Raw genomic sequence first — 21,017 nt, 5'->3', positions numbered from 1 at the left:
CGACGGCTCACTATTCCCAGAGTGCAGTGGTCTGCGGACAGCCATTACCTGCATTCCTGAGGTCGATGCTTGCTCACCGCTGAACTCGGTACCTCTGTTGACGCCGAAGTACCGGGCAGAGCTCCAAACAGAAGGAGCTTGTCTCGTCGCTTGTATCCGCTTCTTGAGACTGAGACACAATTTACAGGCAGCTGGGCAATGTTCGGGCCCAAGGCACTGAATACACCATGCATGTGGATCAGAACCAGAGATTGCCCGGTTGCAGTGACCGCACTTCTTGAAGCCACTAGGAATCTTCGATGTCATGGACGGAAAAATATCGGCGGCGAAGCCAATGTCGTCGATGGTGCCAAAAATAAAAGGCACAAAAAAAAGGGAAAAACCCAAATGGGTAGCCTAAGACGGCCGCAACGGCGGTGAAACGAAACTTAGCCAGCCCAAACTAATAGATTGGTGAGGCAAGATTTCCCTTCACTGAATTCGTGTTGGCTTTGTCTCATTAATCCATGCTCTTGAATATGCTCTGTAATTTTGTTCTTTATAATAGTCTCTACCATTTGAGTCAAACTTACCACTGCCAGCTGCTCCCCCAAAGCTTACAGTCTCCACAAGTCTTATCCCAGATGAAAAAGGATCAGGATGAATACTCAGTCCCATGCTCTCCTGTAAACCTCTTTCCTTTTTTTTTTTTTGTTAAGGCTGTCATGCTACAAAAGAGCGCCACAAGAAACAAGGGAGAGGTGAAGGGAGGGAAGAAGTAAAATTTGTGAGGCACCAAAGACAGGGGTCTGAAGACCTCCAGATACGACTCTGCAGACCCAAGCCACCCGCAAAGCTCAACTGGGGACCAGCAGCAAATCATTCAGAACCAGAGACTGAAAACTGCGTCCATCCACCCTGCTGGAGATAGGAAATACTGAGGAGCTGAACTGGATGCCAAAAGAGAGCTCTACAAGAAACACAGGAGAGGTGAAGGAAGGAAAGAAGTATATTTGTGGGGCACCAGAGAAAGGGATCGGAAGACCTCCAGATAAGACTCTGCAGTCCCAAGCTACCCACAAAGCTCAACTGGGGACCAGTTGACCAACTGGACCAGAAGCAAATCACTCAGAACCAGAGACTGAAAAGTGTGTCCATCCACCTGCTGCAGATAGAGAACTGAAAACTCAGACATCTCTCTTTTGGCATCTAGTCCAGCTCCTCAGTATTTTCTATCTCCACCTGCTGGTTGATGGACACAACCATTTCACAAGTTCAAGAACAGTGGGAAACTACTTAACAGAAATACAAAATTCTTTAACGTGAGTAATATGTTAAAAATGCAATAAAGCTCACACATAACCTTTAATATAAAAGCATCTGATGGAAGAAAAATTAGTAAAACAGCCAAATTTTAAGAGACTTACATAAACCTTGCACATCTGTCATAAATGTCAAATGAGCAAAAAAAGGAGGTTTCAGTACCAAGGGTCTATAACAGTGCCATGCTCTGTTCTATGTACTATACTTACATACTAACTGCAAGAAAGGAATCTCACCAATAAACTATGCACTTGAGAATGTCCTGCCAGATGTAAGATCTGTTAATGGAGACAATTTGAGCTCTGCAGTTTTGAACCATCTGCAAGGCTCTTACCATAGCACCTGAAAACCCCATTAAGAGAGCATTACAATAGTCCATGGACGATAACACTAAATGATGCAGTATTAAATGGAAATCATCACATTAAAGAAATTAGTATAGACTATACAAAAGCCTTAGCTTGAAGAAAAAAATATATATATTTTTTTAGCACCTCTCTAATATGTAGTTTCAAAGTCAAATTAGCATCTAGAACAACTCTAAGGCAATGCAAACCAAGACTGATCACTCTTAATCACTATCTATTCCAATATTACAACTGTGGGACGACTCTAGATGGCCAGAATCTGTTTTCTGAAAATTCATTTGTAATCATTCATCCTTAGCCATTTTAAAATACCATCAGAATTTGTAAGGTGCCCAGAACATCTTTAGAATATGGAAGAAACGGATAACATCATGCTCTATTTCAAAACATTGTCCAAACTTTGATATTAATAACATAATGGTGAAGGCGGTTAGCTTAGCAGAGTTTAAAAAGGGGTTAGACGGTTTTCTAAACAACAAGTCCATAAACCACTACTAAATGGACTTGGGAAAAATTCCAGGAACAAGTATAGAATGTTTGTACATTTGGGAAGCTCGCCAGGTGCCCTTGGCCTGGATTGGCTGCTGTCGTGGACAGGATGCTGGGCTCAATGGACCCTTGGTCTTTTCCCAGTGTGGCATTACTTATGTACTTGAATACAGAAGTAGAGTGCCCTATAAATGCCAAAGGATAGAAAATGGGGTTCTACTAGAATAGTGCTCCACAAGTTTATAGCAAATAAAGGCAATGAAACAAATGGTGTCAAACATTTGGCTAGTTAAAGTAGAATAAGCACTAATAATATCTCCTAGGAGAAGAATAATGTTCTTGTACAGAAATAATAAGGTCCTAACAATCTGATTAAGGTATTTATATCCTATGAACAAATTTTAAAACATGGTGGAAGAAAAGAGTACTCTCACTCATTCTCACCTGGAACTTAAATTCCAAGTCCTGGTGTACCTCATGCAAGATATTTGGAGCTGTACGCAGAATCTTAGTCACCTGTTGTGCTGAGAAAAGGCAACGCTCCTTCAATAAACGCACTGTAGCATCCACACACTTCTGAGGCAGAGTCAGGATGCTGGGGCACTGAGAAATGACTTGCTGGAGGTTTCCTATAGTGAAACAACAGGGATGTTATGTAGAGGTACTCAGGCATTCTTCTGCATTACACCAGTGTAGATGCCTTGCATCCTCACTAATCCATTTATTAGTATTAAATAGTATTAAACAGCAATGCTTCACCAAAGAGATACATGTTCATTTAACAAAAGGGAAGTGTTTTCTATGCTTACCTATGATCCTGTTAGTAACTATTGCTGCTGTACCTGTATTTTGGACCCAACCATTTAGTTTCAAACTTCCCAATCAATTTTGGAGTAGGCAAGCAGAATAATAAATACAGTACAATGTCGATTAACCGTATGTTCAATTATCTGGACCGGCACAGATACGGGTGGGCCAGAGTGGGAACAGAACCACCCAGTAGCAGTGCATCACCCCTCTGTCACCATTTCCTTCGCCAACGGCCTAGCATCTGCCCCCCCCATTAAATCTATCACATTCTACAGTACCTTACCAGTGATTCATCCTCTCTGTCTGCTGCAGGAAATGTCAATGAGAGCAAGGAAACAACAGAGAAAAGCCTTGCCCTTTCCTTTTTCTCCTGACTCACACAACAGTGAGAGCGAGGATGCAGCAGTGTTTAAAATGGCGTCAAAGCGAAAAAGGCACATTTTGTCATTAAAAGACAAAATTGACATCGTGGAGAAATTAAGAAAGGGGTATGTCGGGGAAAAATTTGGCAGAAGAATATGGTGTAGGAACAACAACAATATCTGACATAAAAAGACAAAGTGATGCTATCGTAAACTATGTCTCGGTTCTCAAAAAGAGGAATGTTTCAGAAAAACCATGAAAAGATCACCTATTGAACAGGTAGAAAGCTCTATATCTTTGGTTTCTGCAAAAAATATCATTGAGCCATCTAATTTGTGGGCTGCTATTAGCCAAAAAGGCAATGTTTTTCAATCAGCAACTTCAGGGGGATTCAGATTTCAAAGCCAGCACTGGATGGCTTTGAAATTTCGAACACTAAAATTGAAATCCATGGTGAAAAACTTTCCGCGAATTTATCAGCAGCTAAATGACTCTTGTACAACTGAATAATGACCTTATCAAGCACTATGAACCTGATTGTATTTATAATACAGATGAAACAGGTCTGAATTGGAAATAGCTCCCCAGTAAATCACTGGTTAGTCGCAAGGAGCAATCCACTCCTGGTTTCAAGTCATCCAAAGAATGTGTCACACTGTTGGTAGTCATAAGTTGGAGTTATTGCTAATTGGTAAACCTAAAAATCCTCATGCATTGAAAATATATATAACCTTCTGCTGTTATACAGAAACCAACAAAAATAAAAAAAGAGATGACTTGTGAGGTTTTCTTCAACTAGTACAACATTTGCTTCATACCGGAAGTGAAAAGATTTCAGCTTCGTACTGGAAAAGATAGAAAGGTCATTTTATTGTGGGACAATGCACCTTCAGTTCCCAAGGTGGAAAGCTTAGAGCGAGAGGAAGGTAGATTCAAAGTGGTTTTTTTTGCCACCAAATGTGACATCCCTAATGCAGCCAATTGATCAAGGAGTTATCATTTCACTGAAACAACTTTAAAGGAAACAACTGCTACAAAACTTATTTTGGATGATATTGAAAATGAATGTGGCATGATCCAATTCATAAGAAATGTACAGTCCTTGCAAAAGTGCAGTGTCAAACACTCAGCTAGACTGTCAACAAAACCAGAGTATAGAACATCACTGTGAAGACTCAGAACCCTTGAACCAAAACCTTCTTTAATGCAAATCAAACAAAGGAAAATAACTTACAGAACTGGGAGTCTGTTCTCTACCAGCTCACCCCGTCTGTCACTGCAGAGATAAGCTGGGGTGGCTTTCAATACTGGCTGAAGAGTGGATGCTGTAAATACTTTTAAACTGGTGAAAATTTGATGATGTTACAAAGCTTTTGAAAGGCTTAAAGCAGGTACAGTTCATAACAAATATGTGCAAATAGATTCCTTTCCACTCATTGGAGAAAGGGCAGGACAAGGACAAAGGACAGCCAATAGGAAAAGTCCCACAAGGCATTGGGAACAGGGACAGGTGCTCAGGAAGAGCCTATCACAAGAGAACTACAATTACATCACTTTGTTGTCCTATCCTAATTAAAGAGCACAACACAAATATAAACAAGCACCCTGCCTCCATGAAGATGAGTATGTAAACTCAATCCCAGAGCTCGAAATCTTCAACATATGTCACAGGAATGAAGTAATGGAGAAGTTTTGTACAAGTTTTTCAATGATTCAGAGTGATGGGACTGTATACCTGTGGCATATGTTGAAGATTTTGAGCCCTGATATTGAGTTTACATTTATTGGAAGCCCACGCCAGTTTAAAGAGACTTGCTTGATCTATGAATATGGGGACAGAACAAGAGAACTGAATATAAAATATTGCTTGGAATAAGGTTAAAAAAAACCAAACCCTGAAAAAAATGCATGGAACATCATTCTAAACAAACCAGAAAGACATGGAGAGGGAGAAGAAGATGTCCTTAAAAACATTGCTAAGGATGTTCTACAGGTTCCTGGTTGCTCAGATTGTGATATTGAGAATGTCAACGAATGGATGTGCAGTGACGCTATATGATCCAGGGTATCGGATCATAACAGATGATGAAATCGTGGAATCAGTACAGGACAAGGAACTCTAAGAATCAGAAACTGATGATAATCTCCAGGTTAATACTGATGTGGGACCGACACATGCAGAAGCCTTTGAATGTTTGAATATAGGAATGGCTTGGCTGGAAAGCAGGAAGAAAGTGTGACCCAGCTCCTTTTGTCTGAAAAGACTATGTGATCTTGCAGCAGAAATGAAAATCAGCCTTGAAGCAATTAAACAGAAATACAGTAATATATATACAAATACTGTACTGTGCTTTACTTTAAAATATTACTTTTCTTAAATAGAAATACTGCACAGTAGTGTATGTACAACAAAAACTGTACTTTACTTTTAAATACTGTACTACAGTGTACTTCCATTTTAAATAGAAATACAGTAATGTACTACAAATACAGTACTGTAATTTGGGGGTTTTCACATTTCTTGTTGAAAATGAAAACTAATGTTCAACACGTTCATTTCCTAGTTTTATAGACCACCAGGGAATTGGCAAGAATGCCAGTCAAACTTCATGGATTTTATATCGAATACATGCATATCCAACTTACTCATAACAGGTGACATAAACCTACACTTGGAAGACCCTAATGCAGCCAATACACGTGACTGCAAAGACTTTCTACAACTATGGGACCTTAACTTGCCTAATATGCAAGCTACACATGTCAAAGGACACACAATTGACCTCCTAACATACTAACTATCCTTAAACTCAAACCTTTAACAGACACAAAATGGACGGCCATACCATGGTCAGACCACCATAAGTTAAACGCAGCCATACAATGGCGGATAAAAGATACGCAACCCAAGCAAGAATGCACAACCTACACCACTAGAGGACAGATTGATCCTGCTACATTCTGGCAACAGATCTACAAAAATGAATGGTCAGCAGACAGACTTCAAATACTATCTCCAAAACTGGGACGACAGATGCAGGACCATACTAGATGAAATTGCATCACTACAAACAAGAACCACACGAAGACACAGCTCAATACCTTGGTTCAACGAAGAACTGAAAAACTTAAACACACAAGTCAGGAGATTCGAACGCGTGGCAAAAAATAAAAAATGAACACTCAAAGATTGGAAACAAAAGCAAAGAAAATACAAATATACAATAAGACAAACCAAAAGAGCATATTACAAAACCAAAATAGGACCAGACTACAAAGACGCACACAAACTCTACCAACTTGTGAATAAACTAATAGACACAACACCAGTTACCACAGCCAGCACAGACACCCCATCGGCAGACCAACTCGCCAAATACTTCAATGAGAAAATTATAAAACTTCGATCCACATTACCACTCAATAGCACTGATCATGAAAAATTTATGGATTGCCTGGACCCTACTCCCGGTGAATACCCAGCAGACCGCACCTGGAATGACTTCGATCTGCTAACCGAAGAAATCACTCAAGCACTCAACAAATTCTCCAAAACCCACTCCAAACTGGATACTTGCCCCAGTAGCCTAATAAGGTTCGCCCCCAAACGCTTTATAATAGACCTCACGTCACACCTGAAGTACATCCTACAACATGGTCTTTTCCCCCAAGGACAAAGGAAATATATTACTTACACCCATAACCAAAGACTTGAAGAAAAAATTAAATGACACAACCAACTATCGACCAGTAGCATCCATCCCCCTGATAGTAAAACTAATGGAAAGTATGGTAACCAAACAACTAACCAATTACCTAAACAAATTTACAATACTACATGAATCACAGTCGGGATTTCGATCCTACCATAGTACTGAAACAGTGATAACCACTCTCATAACCAAATTTAAACAACTAATTGCAACTAGAAATAATGTATTACTCCTACAGTTTGATATGTCCAGCGCGTTCAACATGGTCAGCCACCAAATACTCCCGAACATCCTAGACTACTTCGGGATTGGAGGAAACGTACTAAAATGGTTTAAAGGCTTCTTTAACAGCAAGATCCTACCAAGGGATCTCAAACTCAAAAACGTCAACACCATGGAAACCTGAATGTGGAGTACCACAAGGATCACCGCTCTCACCAACCCTTTTTAACTTAATGATGACACCTCTAGCCAAATCGCTATCCAACCAAGGACTTAACCCGTACATCTATGCTGACGATGTCACGATATACATCCCATTCAAACAAGACATAACCAAAATCACAAATAAAATCACACACAGCCTCCGAATAATGAACTCCTGGGCGGACACATTCCAACTAAAGCTAAACGCAGAAAAAACACAATGTCTAATCCTGTCCTCACAATACAACACAAACAAACCCAATACCATAAACACCCCAGACTACACACTCCCGATCTCAGACAGCCTGAAAATTCTGGGAGTCACAACTGACCAAAACCTTACACTCGAAGACCTTGCGAAAAATACAGCAAAGAAAATGTTCTACTCAATGTGGAAACTTAAAAGAATCAAACCTTTCTTCCCAAGGGAAGTATTCCGCAGCCTAGTTCAATCAATAGTACTAAGTCATCTAGACTACTGCAAAGCCATTTATGCCGGATGCAAAGAACAAATCATTAAGAAGCTTCAAACCACTCAAAACACAGCAGCCAGACTCATATTTGGGAAAGCGAAATACGAAAGCGCCAAACCCCTAAGAGAAAAACTACTGGCTTTCACTAAAAGAATGAATTGCATTCAAAGTTTGCACCCTGGTCCACAAAATCATTTACGGGGAAGCCCCGACCTATATGTCAGACCTTATAGACTTGCCTACTAGGAACACAAAAAGATCATCACGCACATTCCTCAATCTCCACTATCCTAACTGTAAAGGGCTAAAATATAAATCCACATACATGACCAGATTCTCATACATCTGCACGCAGCTATGGAATGCACTACCGAAGGCCATAAACACAACGCAAGACCTAACCATTTTCCGAAGGCTACTGAAAACAGATCTTTTCAAGAAGGCATACCACAAACATCCATCCTAAATACTAAATAACATTATACATGATCCATACAAAACCGAACTTTTATCGCATGACTGCTTAACCTCTTTGTTATTAATTAACAAGCACTACCACTTTAAACCTTATGAGGAATAGGGTCTCTCTATAGTGACCTAATGTACGTTACAATCCAATTTATTACTCAGGAACCATCATGCAAATGTATTCCTCTTTACCATGAATGTATACACAAGATATATATATATATATATATATATATATATATATATATATATATATATATATATATACACATACACACACACCATGATCTGTTCCAGATATACTATGTTCCATGTATGTTACCATGTATGTATGCACCTTAACGTAATACCATTTGTAATTCTGTTAAAAAAAAATTAGGTTTGTCCAACCATCTGGATTAATGATTACCCAAACCACCCCCCTGCCAAGCATAGTCCGGATAACTGGCATTGTACTGTATTTTTTAAGTTAAATATGTGGATTTTTTTTAAGCCTAGTCTAACTCAAAAACCACTAACCTTTTCAATATTACAAATTCCAGAAAAAGGAGAGTCCAAGATGGCTGCCTAACGGGAAGTCACACCTCAATGCTCTCCCAAGCCCCATTATTTCTAATGGTGGATTTCTAACTTCAAAATTGGTGTACCTACGGTTTGGATTACCTTAACTTTACTTTCACAATGAGTAAAATAGATTCTAAGCTTAATTTTAAGACACCATCTATGGTGTCCAAGGCAAATCATGGCTACCAGCCTTCCATGGTGGAATGCGTGATGCACTATGACTGTGGCGGGAATCCATCTGAAGATCCTCCAGAGTACGAGGATACCAGTCTTGGAGCTTCTTCGAGATTTGCATCAGCTGAGGAGCTATGCTGGATAGGGTGCTAGCAGAGATCAGAAACTGTAACACGACATTATCTACTAAATACACTGCAATTCAGACAGATGTCAGTTCACTAGCCTCAGCATTACAAGAAGCTGTGAAGCACATCAAGTACATGGAACAGCATGTATCAACCGCTGAGGATGACCTTGGGGACTTAAGGAGGAAGCCACAAGCATTAGAGATACTTTGCACAAAGCGTTGGCTCATCCTGAGGATCTGGAGTTCTGATCTCGCCACAACTATATTTAGCTTATTGGAGTACTTGAGGGCATGGAAGTGGGCTCAATGGAGGAATTTGCTTTGACGCTTCTTAGGGAAGTTTTCTCTGCTTCGTCCTTGCCATCTGACATGGTAAGTGATTGCGTTCACAGAGCGCCTGCCCGGCGGGCAGGTGTGGCTGATCACTCTCACACTATCCTTTTTAAGGTATTGAATTTTAGACATCGTGAATTCCTTCTGCAGAGAGGTAAAACACATCATGATCTTCATTTCCAAAATGCTAATGTTCTTGGCAGATTACAGTCTTGGCTTTCAGAGATGTTAAAAGCACTTTCTTTCAACATAACATATCACAAGCCATGCTTTTATCCTGCTAAGCTACAGATCTCTTGGTATGCGGAGACTAATTTTTTCAACCCCTGCCAAAGATGAAGCATTCATTCAACGCTACACAGTTGCCTGGTGGGCCGCAAATCTGCAGCTCTCCACAGCAAATCTACTCCAGTAGGGCCTTCTCAAAGAAGTTATGCAGAGGCTGTCAACGGTGTTTTACAAGCCATGGCAGTGGAGGATTCATGATGTAAGAGCTCCTTCTTGTCTGGTGTTTTTTTTCTTATTTGCCATCATAATTGTAAACCACTTTGACTGTACAACAGAAAAGCAGTATATCAAATCTCATTACCTATTTTGAGCTTGGACATTGGTCTAGGGTTTATTTTTATTACACATCACCGAGTTGCAGGCCCTTCCTCTCTAGGGCTGCCGGGAAGCAATGAGGGTTCTTGAAGAGCGAGATGGAAATTGGGTGGTATCTGTTTTTTGCTGTGGGTTGCTTTTTAGTTTGGTAAGGTTTCTTCACAATTTTGGGATGGACTATGTTAGAGGGTTGTGGAATTGGGCTTGGAAAATTTCTCTTTTAATTAATGGAAACTTAAGAGGGGTTGGTGAAGGATATTTGGGTAGTAGATTGAGTTGTTAGTGGGCTTTTTGTTTATGGGTACAAGGGATATTGTTTTGTCTGAAGGTAGAGTGGGGGGGAGGGTTAGCTCTGTTTATTTTGTGAGGAGTGGGAGTTTGGGGAGTTAACTTTGTAAAATTAAGGCTGATGTGTACAAATAGCTTATTAATGCTTTGTTTTTTTTTACAATACTGATGTTTTCATGGTCCCTGTTTGGTGTGGGGTGGGGTTTGTGTGAAGTTGTACTTTTGTTTTCTGATTTTGTTACTTTGTGTCATGAGTTCTTCATTGTATAATCTTAATACATGAAATTCACTGTAGTGATTAGCCAACCATCTCACAAACCCCCACTGATATTGGTCATCAGCTCTTATTAATCAAATTTCATGGGGTAGGAAAAGCCTTAGAAACAGGGGTAACTACTTTATGCTCCCCATTCTTCAATCATAGGCTGAAAAACCTCCCCTTATTTTTATAAATTGAAAACATTATTCAAACACACATTTGAACCATTTGTGCAATGTGGAGTGGAGTTGAGGAGTAGACTAGCGCTAGTGCAGCAGGCTCTGATTCTGGCAACATGGGTTCAATTCCCACTGCAGTTCCTTGTGACCTTGGGCAAGTCACATAACCCTCCATTGCTCCAGGTACAAAAACTTAGACTGTGAGCCCCTTAGGGACAAAGCACCTGTATATAATGTGTAAGCGCTGCGTACAACTAGCAGCGCTAAAGAAATGATTGATAGTAGTAGTATTTGGGATTCTAGATATATTGGAGGCCTCATGGTAGATGGTTCCGAACATAAAATGTCCCTATGTGCTGATGATCTTCCACATTTCATGTTTCAGCTAGATACCTCTGGTCCAGCCTTTACAGCATTGGTGGAATAGTTTGGTCATGTCTCTGGCTTTTGCCTGAATTATGCTAAATCTAAAGGGGGGGGGGGGGTCAGAGATCTTCCACTGGCATGATTTGTATGTTATGCTCCATTTCTTCTTTTCGATATTTAGGAATTATAGTTCTTTCTTATTTACGTGATTTATATCAGGTTAATTAATTATATTCCTTTGTTGACTCACATTCAATATGACCTTCAATTATGGATGGATCTTCCCATCTCCTTGGGGGGGTTCATATTAACCTTAAGATGAACGTCTTAAGAGAGCATTTTCCATCTCACAGATAGGCTGCAGAGAATACCTTCTCCTGCTTTAGACTTAGCCTGGCCTCAGAATGACATCCTATAGTATATCTCCTATCAAACTGAGCTCTCTTTTTCATCAAGCACTGCCATTTCCTCCCCTCACCCTCCCCACTGACAGTTTGAACTTCGTGGGTGTGGCTTGGATCTCTTTCAGAGAGAGAAAACTAACAACTTATAGCAGCAGCTTCAGAGAGCATTTTCCATCTCACAGATAGGCTGCAGAGAATACCTTCTCCTGCTTTAGACTTAGCCTGGCCTCAGAATGACATCCTATAGTATATCTCCTATCAAACTGAGCTCTCTTTTTCATCAAGCACTGCCATTTCCTCCCCTCACCCTCCCCACTGACAGTTTGAACTTCGTGGGTGTGGCTTGGATCTCTTTCAGGGAGAGAAAACTAACAACTTATAGCAGCAGCTTCAGAGAGCATTTTCCATCTCACAGATAGGCTGCAGAGAATACCTTCTCCTGCTTTAGACTTAGCCTGGCCTCAGAATGACATCCTATAGTATATCTCCTATCAAACTGAGCTCTCTTTTTCATCAAGCACTGCCATTTCCTCCCCTCACCCTCCCCACTGACAGTTTGAACTTCGTGGGTGTGGCTTGGATCTCTTTCAGGGAGAGAAAACTAACAACTTATAGCAGCAGCTTCAGAGAGCATTTTCCATCTCACAGATAGGCTGCAGAGAATACCTTCTCCTGCTTTAGACTTAGCCTGGCCTCAGAATGACATCCTATAGTATATCTCCTATCAAACTGAGCTCTCTTTTTCATCAAGCACTGCCATTTCCTCCCCTTTGAACTTCGTGGGTGTGGCTTGGATCTCTTTCAGGGAGAGAAAACTAACAACTTATAGCAGCAGCTTCAGAGAGCATTTTCCATCTCACAGATAGGCTGCAGAGAATACCTTCTCCTGCTTTAGACTTAGCCTGGCCTCAGAATGACATCCTATAGTATATCTCCTATCAAACTGAGCTCTCTTTTTCATCAAGCACTGCCATTTCCTCCCCTCACCCTCCCCACTGACAGTTTGAACTTCGTGGGTGTGGCTTGGATCTCTTTCAGGGAGAGAAAACTAACAACTTATAGCAGCAGCTTCAGAGAGCATTTTCCATCTCACAGATAGGCTGCAGAGAATACCTTCTCCTGCTTTAGACTTAGCCTGGCCTCAGAATGACATCCTATAGTATATCTCCTATCAAACTGAGCTCTCTTTTTCATCAAGCACTGCCATTTCCTCCCCTCACCGTCCCCACTGACAGTTTGAACTTCGTGGGTGTGGCTTGGATCTCTTTCAGGGAGAGAAAACTAACAACTTATAGCAGCAGCTTCAGAGAGCATTTTCCATCTCACAGATAGGCTGCAGAGAATACCTTCTCCTGCTTTAGACTTACCCCTCTACCCACCCACCCCTAGAGTGACATGTCTTATATAACCTCCCTATCAACCCACTCATTACTTTACCTCACCCATTTCTATTCTTCTATCACCTTCTCCCACTACTCCAACCAGAGTTACACCTAATCACACTGACCACCCTTCAACATCTTCAGTCCTTCTGTGACTGTTCTTTTGTGCTTGACTGCTTAAATATTTTAAATTTAAATGCTTTACTTTTTGTCTATTAGATTGTAAGCTCTTTGAGCAGGGACTGTCTTTCTTCTGTGTTTGTACAGCGCTGCGTACACTTTGCAGCGCTCTAGAAATGTTAAATAGTAGTAGTAGTAGTCTTGCCCTACTTTGTTTCAACATTTTCCCTTTAACGTTACAAGTTCAGTATTTTGGCGGCTTAATGGTCACATTTCTATTTTTATTTGACACAGGAAAGGACCCCACATTGGTCTCTACTCTGTTCCACTTTAAGGAGGACAGAGGGATGGGACTACCTCACCTTGAACTTTATTACTGGATGTCCCAGCTCCTCCCCGCAGCACAGCAGTGTCAGGCATCCGATTCTGTTTGGAGGCTCAGATGAAGGAGTATATGCTTCCTCTCTTGCTGACCTCTCCCTCATTAACTTTGGCATGCATTTTGAGATCCTGCTTTACCATGGTACATAATGTCAAGATATGGCAATAGGTTCTTTGCATATTATGTGTTCAGGAAAAGTGTTTATCGCCTATTGCCCTGATTAGTAAGAACTTCTTTCCCTAGCACTGCCATCTTTCTTGAGGTTGGTCTCAGGGAAGGTAATGATCTTCGGTTTGTTTAGCAGTTAATGAGGTAGTCGTATTAGAGATTTGGGGTCTTTAGTTTTGGAATTTTGGTTAAACCCACAATATCATCCAGTTTTTGATAGGATTATAGCTGCATTGCAATGTCTGGAGAAGTGGGGTGGGTGTTATCGTCAACCTCCTCCAGTGGAGTTAACTAGCAGGCTTATTTTCGAAAGAGAAGGGCGCCCATCTTTCGACACAAATCAGGGGATGGGCGTCCTCTCAGGGTCACCCAAATCGAAAGCTGATTTTGGGCGTCCCCAACTGCTTCTGTCACGGGGACGACCAAAGATTCCTGGGGCGTGTCGGAGGCGTAGCAAAGGTGGGACTAGAGTGTGCCTAACAGGTGGGCATCCTCTAGCGATAATGGAAAAAAGAAGGGCGTCCTTGACGAGCACTTGGGCGACTTTACTTGGTCCATTTTTTCTTATGACCAAGCCTCAAAAAGGTGCGCGAACTGACCAGATGACCACCAGAGGGAATCGGGGATGACCTCCCCTGACTCCCCCAGTGGTGACTAACCCTCTAAAAAAAACAGGTTTAAAAATTTTTTTTGCCAGCCTGAAATGTCCATTGCAGCAGCATGCAGGTCCCTGGGAGAGGAGGTATGTGTGTTGTCAGCGGAGGCATAGCGAATGCGTGGACATCCTTCTTTCAAACATTTTGGACGTCCTACACTGCCCCCCCCCCCCCAACAGGGACGGCCAAATTTCAAAGGAGTGGAGGAGTGGCCTAGTGGTTAGAGCATTGGTCTTGCAATCCAGAGGTGGCCGGTTCAAATCCCACTGCTGCTACTTGTGATCCAAAATACAAATAAATAAAGGGGGTGTCAGAGGCATAGCAGGCATGGACGTCCTTCTCACAGAAACATCCAGGCATGGACGTCCTTCTTACAAAAACATTTTGGACGTCCTCAACTGCCGTTACAGGGATGGAGGCATAGCGAAGGACGTCCTTCACCCATACTCTTTAAAAAAAAAAAAAAAAAAAAGACATTCCTGACGAGCACTTGGACGTCTTCACCTGGACTTGTATTTTTCTAAGGTTGTAGATGGCAATTTATTTAAAGTTGTAGACGGCTATTATACACGCAGCTTGTCTGATTGTATGAAGCCATCTTTGGCTTGCGCAGAGCAGCTAGGCATGATGCTTGGCTGCTCTACACTAGCTTCCCCTCCTTAGGGAGGAAATCATGTGCAAATGAGCTAACAGTGAGGTCTAGTACATAATACAGAAGTAAAATAAATACTTAGGTTGATATATTAGCATATTGTGAGAGAGGTTAATATTATTGTTTTCCATTTCTGAACTTTTCATGATATAAGGTGGTGTGGGATTAAGCAGATCATGCAAATATTTCTCATGAATATTCATTGTAGATATCCCAAAAACCTGACTGTCTGGGGTGCCTCCAGGTTCAGGTTTGGGAACCACTGGTGTATATTAAAAACTGTTGGATGTTATCACATCACCTTTACCAGTACAGAAGCTTGTTGATCAATAGAATGCTGATTTATCTTCTGCACTTGATCTGTCAGACTAAGATATTATAAGGTCTGCCGTTCATTCGATGTCTATGTACAGTCAGAGAGTGGCGCTTATGTTTATATCTTATATAGATTCCCTCAGTTCTATGACTTTTCGTGGTTCCGTTTCTGCTTCCTGTTGGAGGGGGTGTAACGGTCAAGGCACTTTTTACCCCATATACGGTGGTCTTGCTCTGTGGTCCTGCTATTTTGGCAGAGTACACTTGGGAAGATCCAGGCTGCTCTGGGGCGGTCTTACTTGCACCTTTATTTGGTTTATTGGGCTATGGACAAAACCTGGGGCTACTGAGAGCAGATCAGTTGGCCAGCCATATGATACATGCTGTTCACTATAATATTTCTAACTTTTGGAAGGTTGCCCTTCTTTCTGATCATTGAGCTACTCAAGTGATGGAAACTACTTTGATTGAACAATTATCTTACACTGTAAGAGATAAATATGATATTTATCCAAAGGTTTGGAAGAAATATCGGGCCTACTGTGCACAGAGGGTCTAAATTGTATATTTCATTGTAAGGTTTGCCTTTGTACAGGGACTGTTTGTGGTTTGTTACTATTTTTTTTCCTCTCTCTTCTTCTTTTCCCTGTGCCTGGCTGTGTTGGCAATTGTTTTGCGAGTGTTCTGTCAAATAACATAAATATATATTTTTTAAACTTCCAGAAAAAGACTAGCACTAGGAGTACACCAGTAATTTTAAGGTAAAATAGGCTTTTCTTACCAAAACAAATTTAGCATACAAGTGGTATTACAATCCTAGTACAAACTCTCCAACAAAGGAAAACACAACACAATGTTAGTGTGCACATCATCATCAAGACTCCGTACCTTCGCCAAGGCCCAGTCTCCTCAGATTCTCCACACGATCCTGCAGTGTCTTCGTCCTCACTTTCAGCACATCAGGGCTCCCCTCTAGCACTTTCAGTGTCCTATCAACACTTAAATCCAAGAACAGGAGCTCAGACACAATTGTCAGCCTCTGCTGTAGTGCAGGTGCAGAAGACACTGGCTGGATTTTAAACAATTGTATTATTTGGTCATCAGTGAATCCCATCTTGTGAAGCGACTCTGCTGCTTTGTCCAACTCAGCATCCTTTATAGGTACTTGTCTTGAGTGTTTTGCAATGGACAACCTAACATGATCCAGGAGCTTCCAGTCTGGTCCCAGATTCCCAGAAACAGCGAATAATCCTTCATTACTGTCCGATGAAACAGCTGAGCCAAATTTACAAGCTGTATGGCGCCTGGGACACAGACGCAAGAGGCTTACAGTAGATTGCAGAATATAAGGCAGGGATTCTCTCATGACCAAGAGAAAAAAGACCAAAACACTGCAGAACCTGATGGAAAAAATAATAATAATTACAAAAATATATATTATATTACACATTTAAAAGTCAAAATATAAACTATATAATCAGTGAATCATTTAATTCTGTTCAAGCTGCCTGTGGTGCTGTGGGTGTGGATCCTGCTCTGCTGAGTGAAAGTGTGAACCACTGGTATTCAAAACAGAAATACAGCCTACTTCACTTATACTGGAACATGATCAACATGACGATTTCTACAGCCATATTCAGATTTTACCTGTATATTTATGCATTTCTTTCTATATTATACGGACTTAAGTCTCACTGCAATTATAAAAACAATGTGTCCTGATGGCCACAAAGGGGGTTCTATAGAAAATCTTACGTTAGTATTCATTGTGGCTATCTTTAAAAAAAAAAAAAAAAAGACATGCTTCCTGCATGTGTGCAAAGGACTGAATTGAGAACCCCAACATTAGTAACAGAAGAAAGGTTTATGGCTCTGTGAAGAACCTAAACCTACTGCATATTATTGTAACCCAGTAAGGCTAAAAAATTAAGAAAAAAAATACCTGGTCCGGGCACTTTGGGTGAGAGAGAGGGAGGTAGATCTGGCCTTGTGCTGGCTGTAGTTTCGCGGGCCAGGAAGGTTGCAGCGGAGCTGGAATGAGCCCGGAAGCTGGCTTCTCGGTGCTAGTATAGGGCTAATGAGGCTGCAGCGTTGTCGCGCGTGATTGAGAGAGCGTTGGGGTGTCACAGGCTACACTGACCCAGCCACTATTGTTGTTCCGGCAACAGTTGGGAGTCTGACCGTCTGGGTGCGTACGCAGGGTGCCAGTTGCCTGAACAATAAAGGAGCAAGAAATCCGGAAAGGTACGCTGTCGCAGAGCAGAGCTGGGCCTTCCTTTTGTTCGTGGCCTCTGCCGCGCATGCACTGACTGAAGCACAGAGGTTCGAATCTGTACAAAGGTTTAGGTTGAGATAGAATAGGAGACGGTACGAGTAGGCTATCTAGGGGTTGAAGCCAATAGGAGTAGTTAGTTTGCTGGTAGTAGGTGGAGTCACAAGTACACCAAACAATAGAAAACGCTATTGAAAAAGCAATACATAAGTATTGCCATACATACTGGGAAAGACCAAAGGTCCATCAAGCCCAGCATCCTGTTTCAACAGTGGCCAATCCAGGTCAGAAATACCTAGGAAGATCCCAAAAAAGTACAAAACATTGTATTTATTTATTTATAGCATTTGTATCCCACATTTCCCCACCTATTTGCAGGCTCAATATGGTTTACAATTGTTTCGTAATGGTGATCACCAATTTCGGAAAAGAGAAATACATAGTTAAGGTGAAGGAAGACAAGAGTGGGTTAGGTATTCAAGTAATATTCAAGTAAGGAAGTTCATTTTCATAATAAGAAATAAAAGGTAATGGGTAAAACTTCAGGCATGATATATTGTTTTGAACAGTGGAATATAAACTTCAAATCATGATAAAATTAGTATGGACGATTAGGAAAATAAAGAGTTACGTTATAGTGTGGATCTAGTGTGAATTTGTTTACTATCAAGTTAGGATGGAATTAATTGTGGTATGCTTTTTTTAATAGATTGGTTTTCAATAATTTACGGAAATTAATTATGTCGTGAGTTGTTTTTATGGATTTTAGTAATTCATTCTATATTTGCGTGCTTGTATAGGATAATCTGGATGCATATGTTAATTTATATTTTATTCCTTTGCAGCTGGGATAGTGGAGATTCAGGAGCGTACATGATAGACTAGTAGAGTTCCTGGTTGGTAGGTCAATGAGGTCTGACATATATCCCGGAGCTTCACCGTGTATGATCTTATGAACCAGGGTGCAGACCTTGAATGCAATGCGTTCTCTTAGTGGAAGCCAATGTAGTTTTTCTCTTAAAGGTCTGGCGTTTTCGTATTTCGTTTTGCCAAATGTGAGTCTGGCTGCCGTGTTCTGTGCAGTTTCTTAATAATTTGTTCTTTACAGCCAACATAAATTGCATTGCAGTAGTCTAGTTGGCTTAGCACCAATGATTGTACCGGTCTGCAGAATATTTCTCATGGGAAGAAAGGTTTTATTCTTTTGAGTTTCCACATTGAGTAAAACATTTTCTTTGTTATGTTTTTTGCATGGTTATCTAGTGAAAGGTTTCGGTCGATTGTAACTCCTAAAATTTTCAAACTATCTGAGACAGGAAGGGTAACGTTTGGGGTACTTAGAATTGTAGGTTTGTACTTGTTGTGTTGTGATGAGAGGATAAGACATTGTGTTTTATCTGCATTGAATTTTAGTTGGAAAGCATCCGCCCATGAATTCATAATATGGAAGCTATAATTGATTGTTTTAGTGATTTCTTTTAGGCAGGGCTTTTTTTCAGGGGGTACTTGGGGGTACTAAGTACCGGCACCTTTTCCATTGGCTGCTAAAATTGGACCATGGTCTCCAAGTTTTAATGAAAGAGTGCTCAGGCTCTACACACCAATTCTGCCTTGTCATAGGTTCTGTGACTGGTTGCAGGGGGCCTGGCTATTGTGGGGAGGGTCCCTCAGTGATTATCCCCCACCCCTGAAGGGTGGCCTAGCATTTGAGTACCAGCACCTTTTTCACTAGAAAAAGTGCACTGCTTTTAGGTCATATTTAAAGGGGATATAGATCGTGACATCATCTGCATAGATAAAAGAATTGAGGCCTTGGCTTGATAGCATTTTGGCTAATGGTGTCATCATTAGGTTGAAAAGGGTCGGTGAGAGCGGTGATCCTTGAGGAACTCCACATTCTGGTTTCCAAGGTGGTGATATGATCGAATTTGATATTACTTGGTATGTTCTTGCTGTTAGGAAGCCTTTGATCCAGTTAAGTACGTTTCCTGCAATTCCGAAGTATTCTAAGATGTTTATTAGTATTTTGTGGTTAACCATATTGATTGCGCTGGACATGTTGAATTGCAGGAGAAGTATACTGTCACCAGTTGCGATAGCTTGCTTAATTTGGTTAGGAGAGTGATTAATACTGTTTCTGTGCTGTGGTTGGATCGAAATCCTGATTGTGATTCATGTAATATTGAGAACTTGTTTAAATAGTCGGTTAGTTGCTTGGTTACTATACTTTCCATTAGTTTGACTGCTAAAGGGATGCATGCTACTGGGTGATAGCTGGTTATATCGGTTGCTTTTTTCTTTAGGTATTGGTGTAAGTAGTATATTTCCTTTATCATTAGGAAAGAGTCCATGTTGTAGCATATGATGTAGGTGTTTGGTGAGGTCTGTTATAAAGCGTTGAGGGGCGGATCTTATTAAATTGTTTGGACATATATCAAGCTTGCAGTGGGATTTAGCAAACTTATTGATCTCTTGGGTGACGGATTTATCAGTAAGGATAGAGAAGATAGACCAGATTCTGTCAGCTGGATATTCCTCTGGATTTGGATCCAAGTGTCACGTATGTGAATGTTTCCTTGTCTGTGCTCACCTCGCCCTCTGGTGGTCAGAACCGGTGGCTGCTATGGACTGTCACCCGTTCCAGACTTCAGCCCAGTCCGGTCCGGATCTTCCGGGCTGCCAGACTTGCTTCTCTTGTTTGTGCCTGAACAGCACCCGTAGCTGCCTTGTGATTCCTGCAGCTGAACTTCAGCAGCTGATGGGCTTTATTAATCACCTGGAAACCGCTGGACGAAAATGGTGTTAAAGGGGCGATCAGGGAGGACAAAGCCGTAGCGGAGAAATTAAATGAATTCTTTGCTTCGGTCTTCACCGAGGAGGATTTGGGAGGGACACCGGTGCCGGAAAGAATATTTGAAGCGGGGGAGTCGGAGAAACTAAACGAATTCTCTGTAACCTTGGAGGATGTAATGGGTCAGTTCAGCAAGCTGAAGAGTAGTAAATCACCGGGACCTGATGGTATTCATCCCAGAGTATTAATAGAACTAAAAAATGAACTTGCGGAGCTACTGTTAGAAATATGCAATCTGTCCCTAAAATCGAGTGTAGTACCGGAAGACTGGAGGGTAGCCAATGTTACTCCGATTTTTAAGAAGGGTTCCAGAGGAGATCCGGGAAATTATAGACCGGTGAGTCTGACGTCGGTGCCGGGCAAGATGGTGGAGGCTATTATTAAGAATAAAATTGCAGAGCATATACAAAAACATGGACTGATGAGACAAAGTCAGCACGGATTTAGTGAAGGGAAGTCTTGCCTCACCAATCTAATGCATTTTTTTGAGGGGGTAAGCAAACATGT

The 21,017-nt window shown here is 41.2% G+C and overlaps 1 protein-coding gene across 1 annotated transcript in view; it reads right to left on the bottom strand.

Moving 5' to 3' along the window:
* MTERF4 (mitochondrial transcription termination factor 4) overlaps positions 1-17,410 on the bottom strand; it is a 28,237-nt gene extending 10,827 nt beyond the window's left edge. The window contains exons 1-3 of the mRNA XM_030216537.1: positions 17,330-17,410; positions 16,276-16,787; positions 2,604-2,788 (exon numbers count right to left, since the gene is read on the bottom strand). Of these exons, the coding sequence (XP_030072397.1) occupies positions 2,604-2,788; positions 16,276-16,753 (663 nt within the window). The 5' untranslated portion in view covers positions 16,754-16,787; positions 17,330-17,410. The remainder of the gene's footprint in view (positions 1-2,603; positions 2,789-16,275; positions 16,788-17,329) is intronic.
* Between the last annotated feature and the right edge of the window lie 3,607 nt (positions 17,411-21,017).

The sequence above is a fragment of the Microcaecilia unicolor genome, chromosome 10, assembly GCF_901765095.1.
Source record: "Microcaecilia unicolor chromosome 10, aMicUni1.1, whole genome shotgun sequence".
Classification (NCBI taxonomy): domain Eukaryota; kingdom Metazoa; phylum Chordata; class Amphibia; order Gymnophiona; family Siphonopidae; genus Microcaecilia; species Microcaecilia unicolor.
The sequence above is the reverse complement of the archived record's forward strand: the minus strand, read 5'-3'. Positions and strand labels throughout refer to the sequence as shown.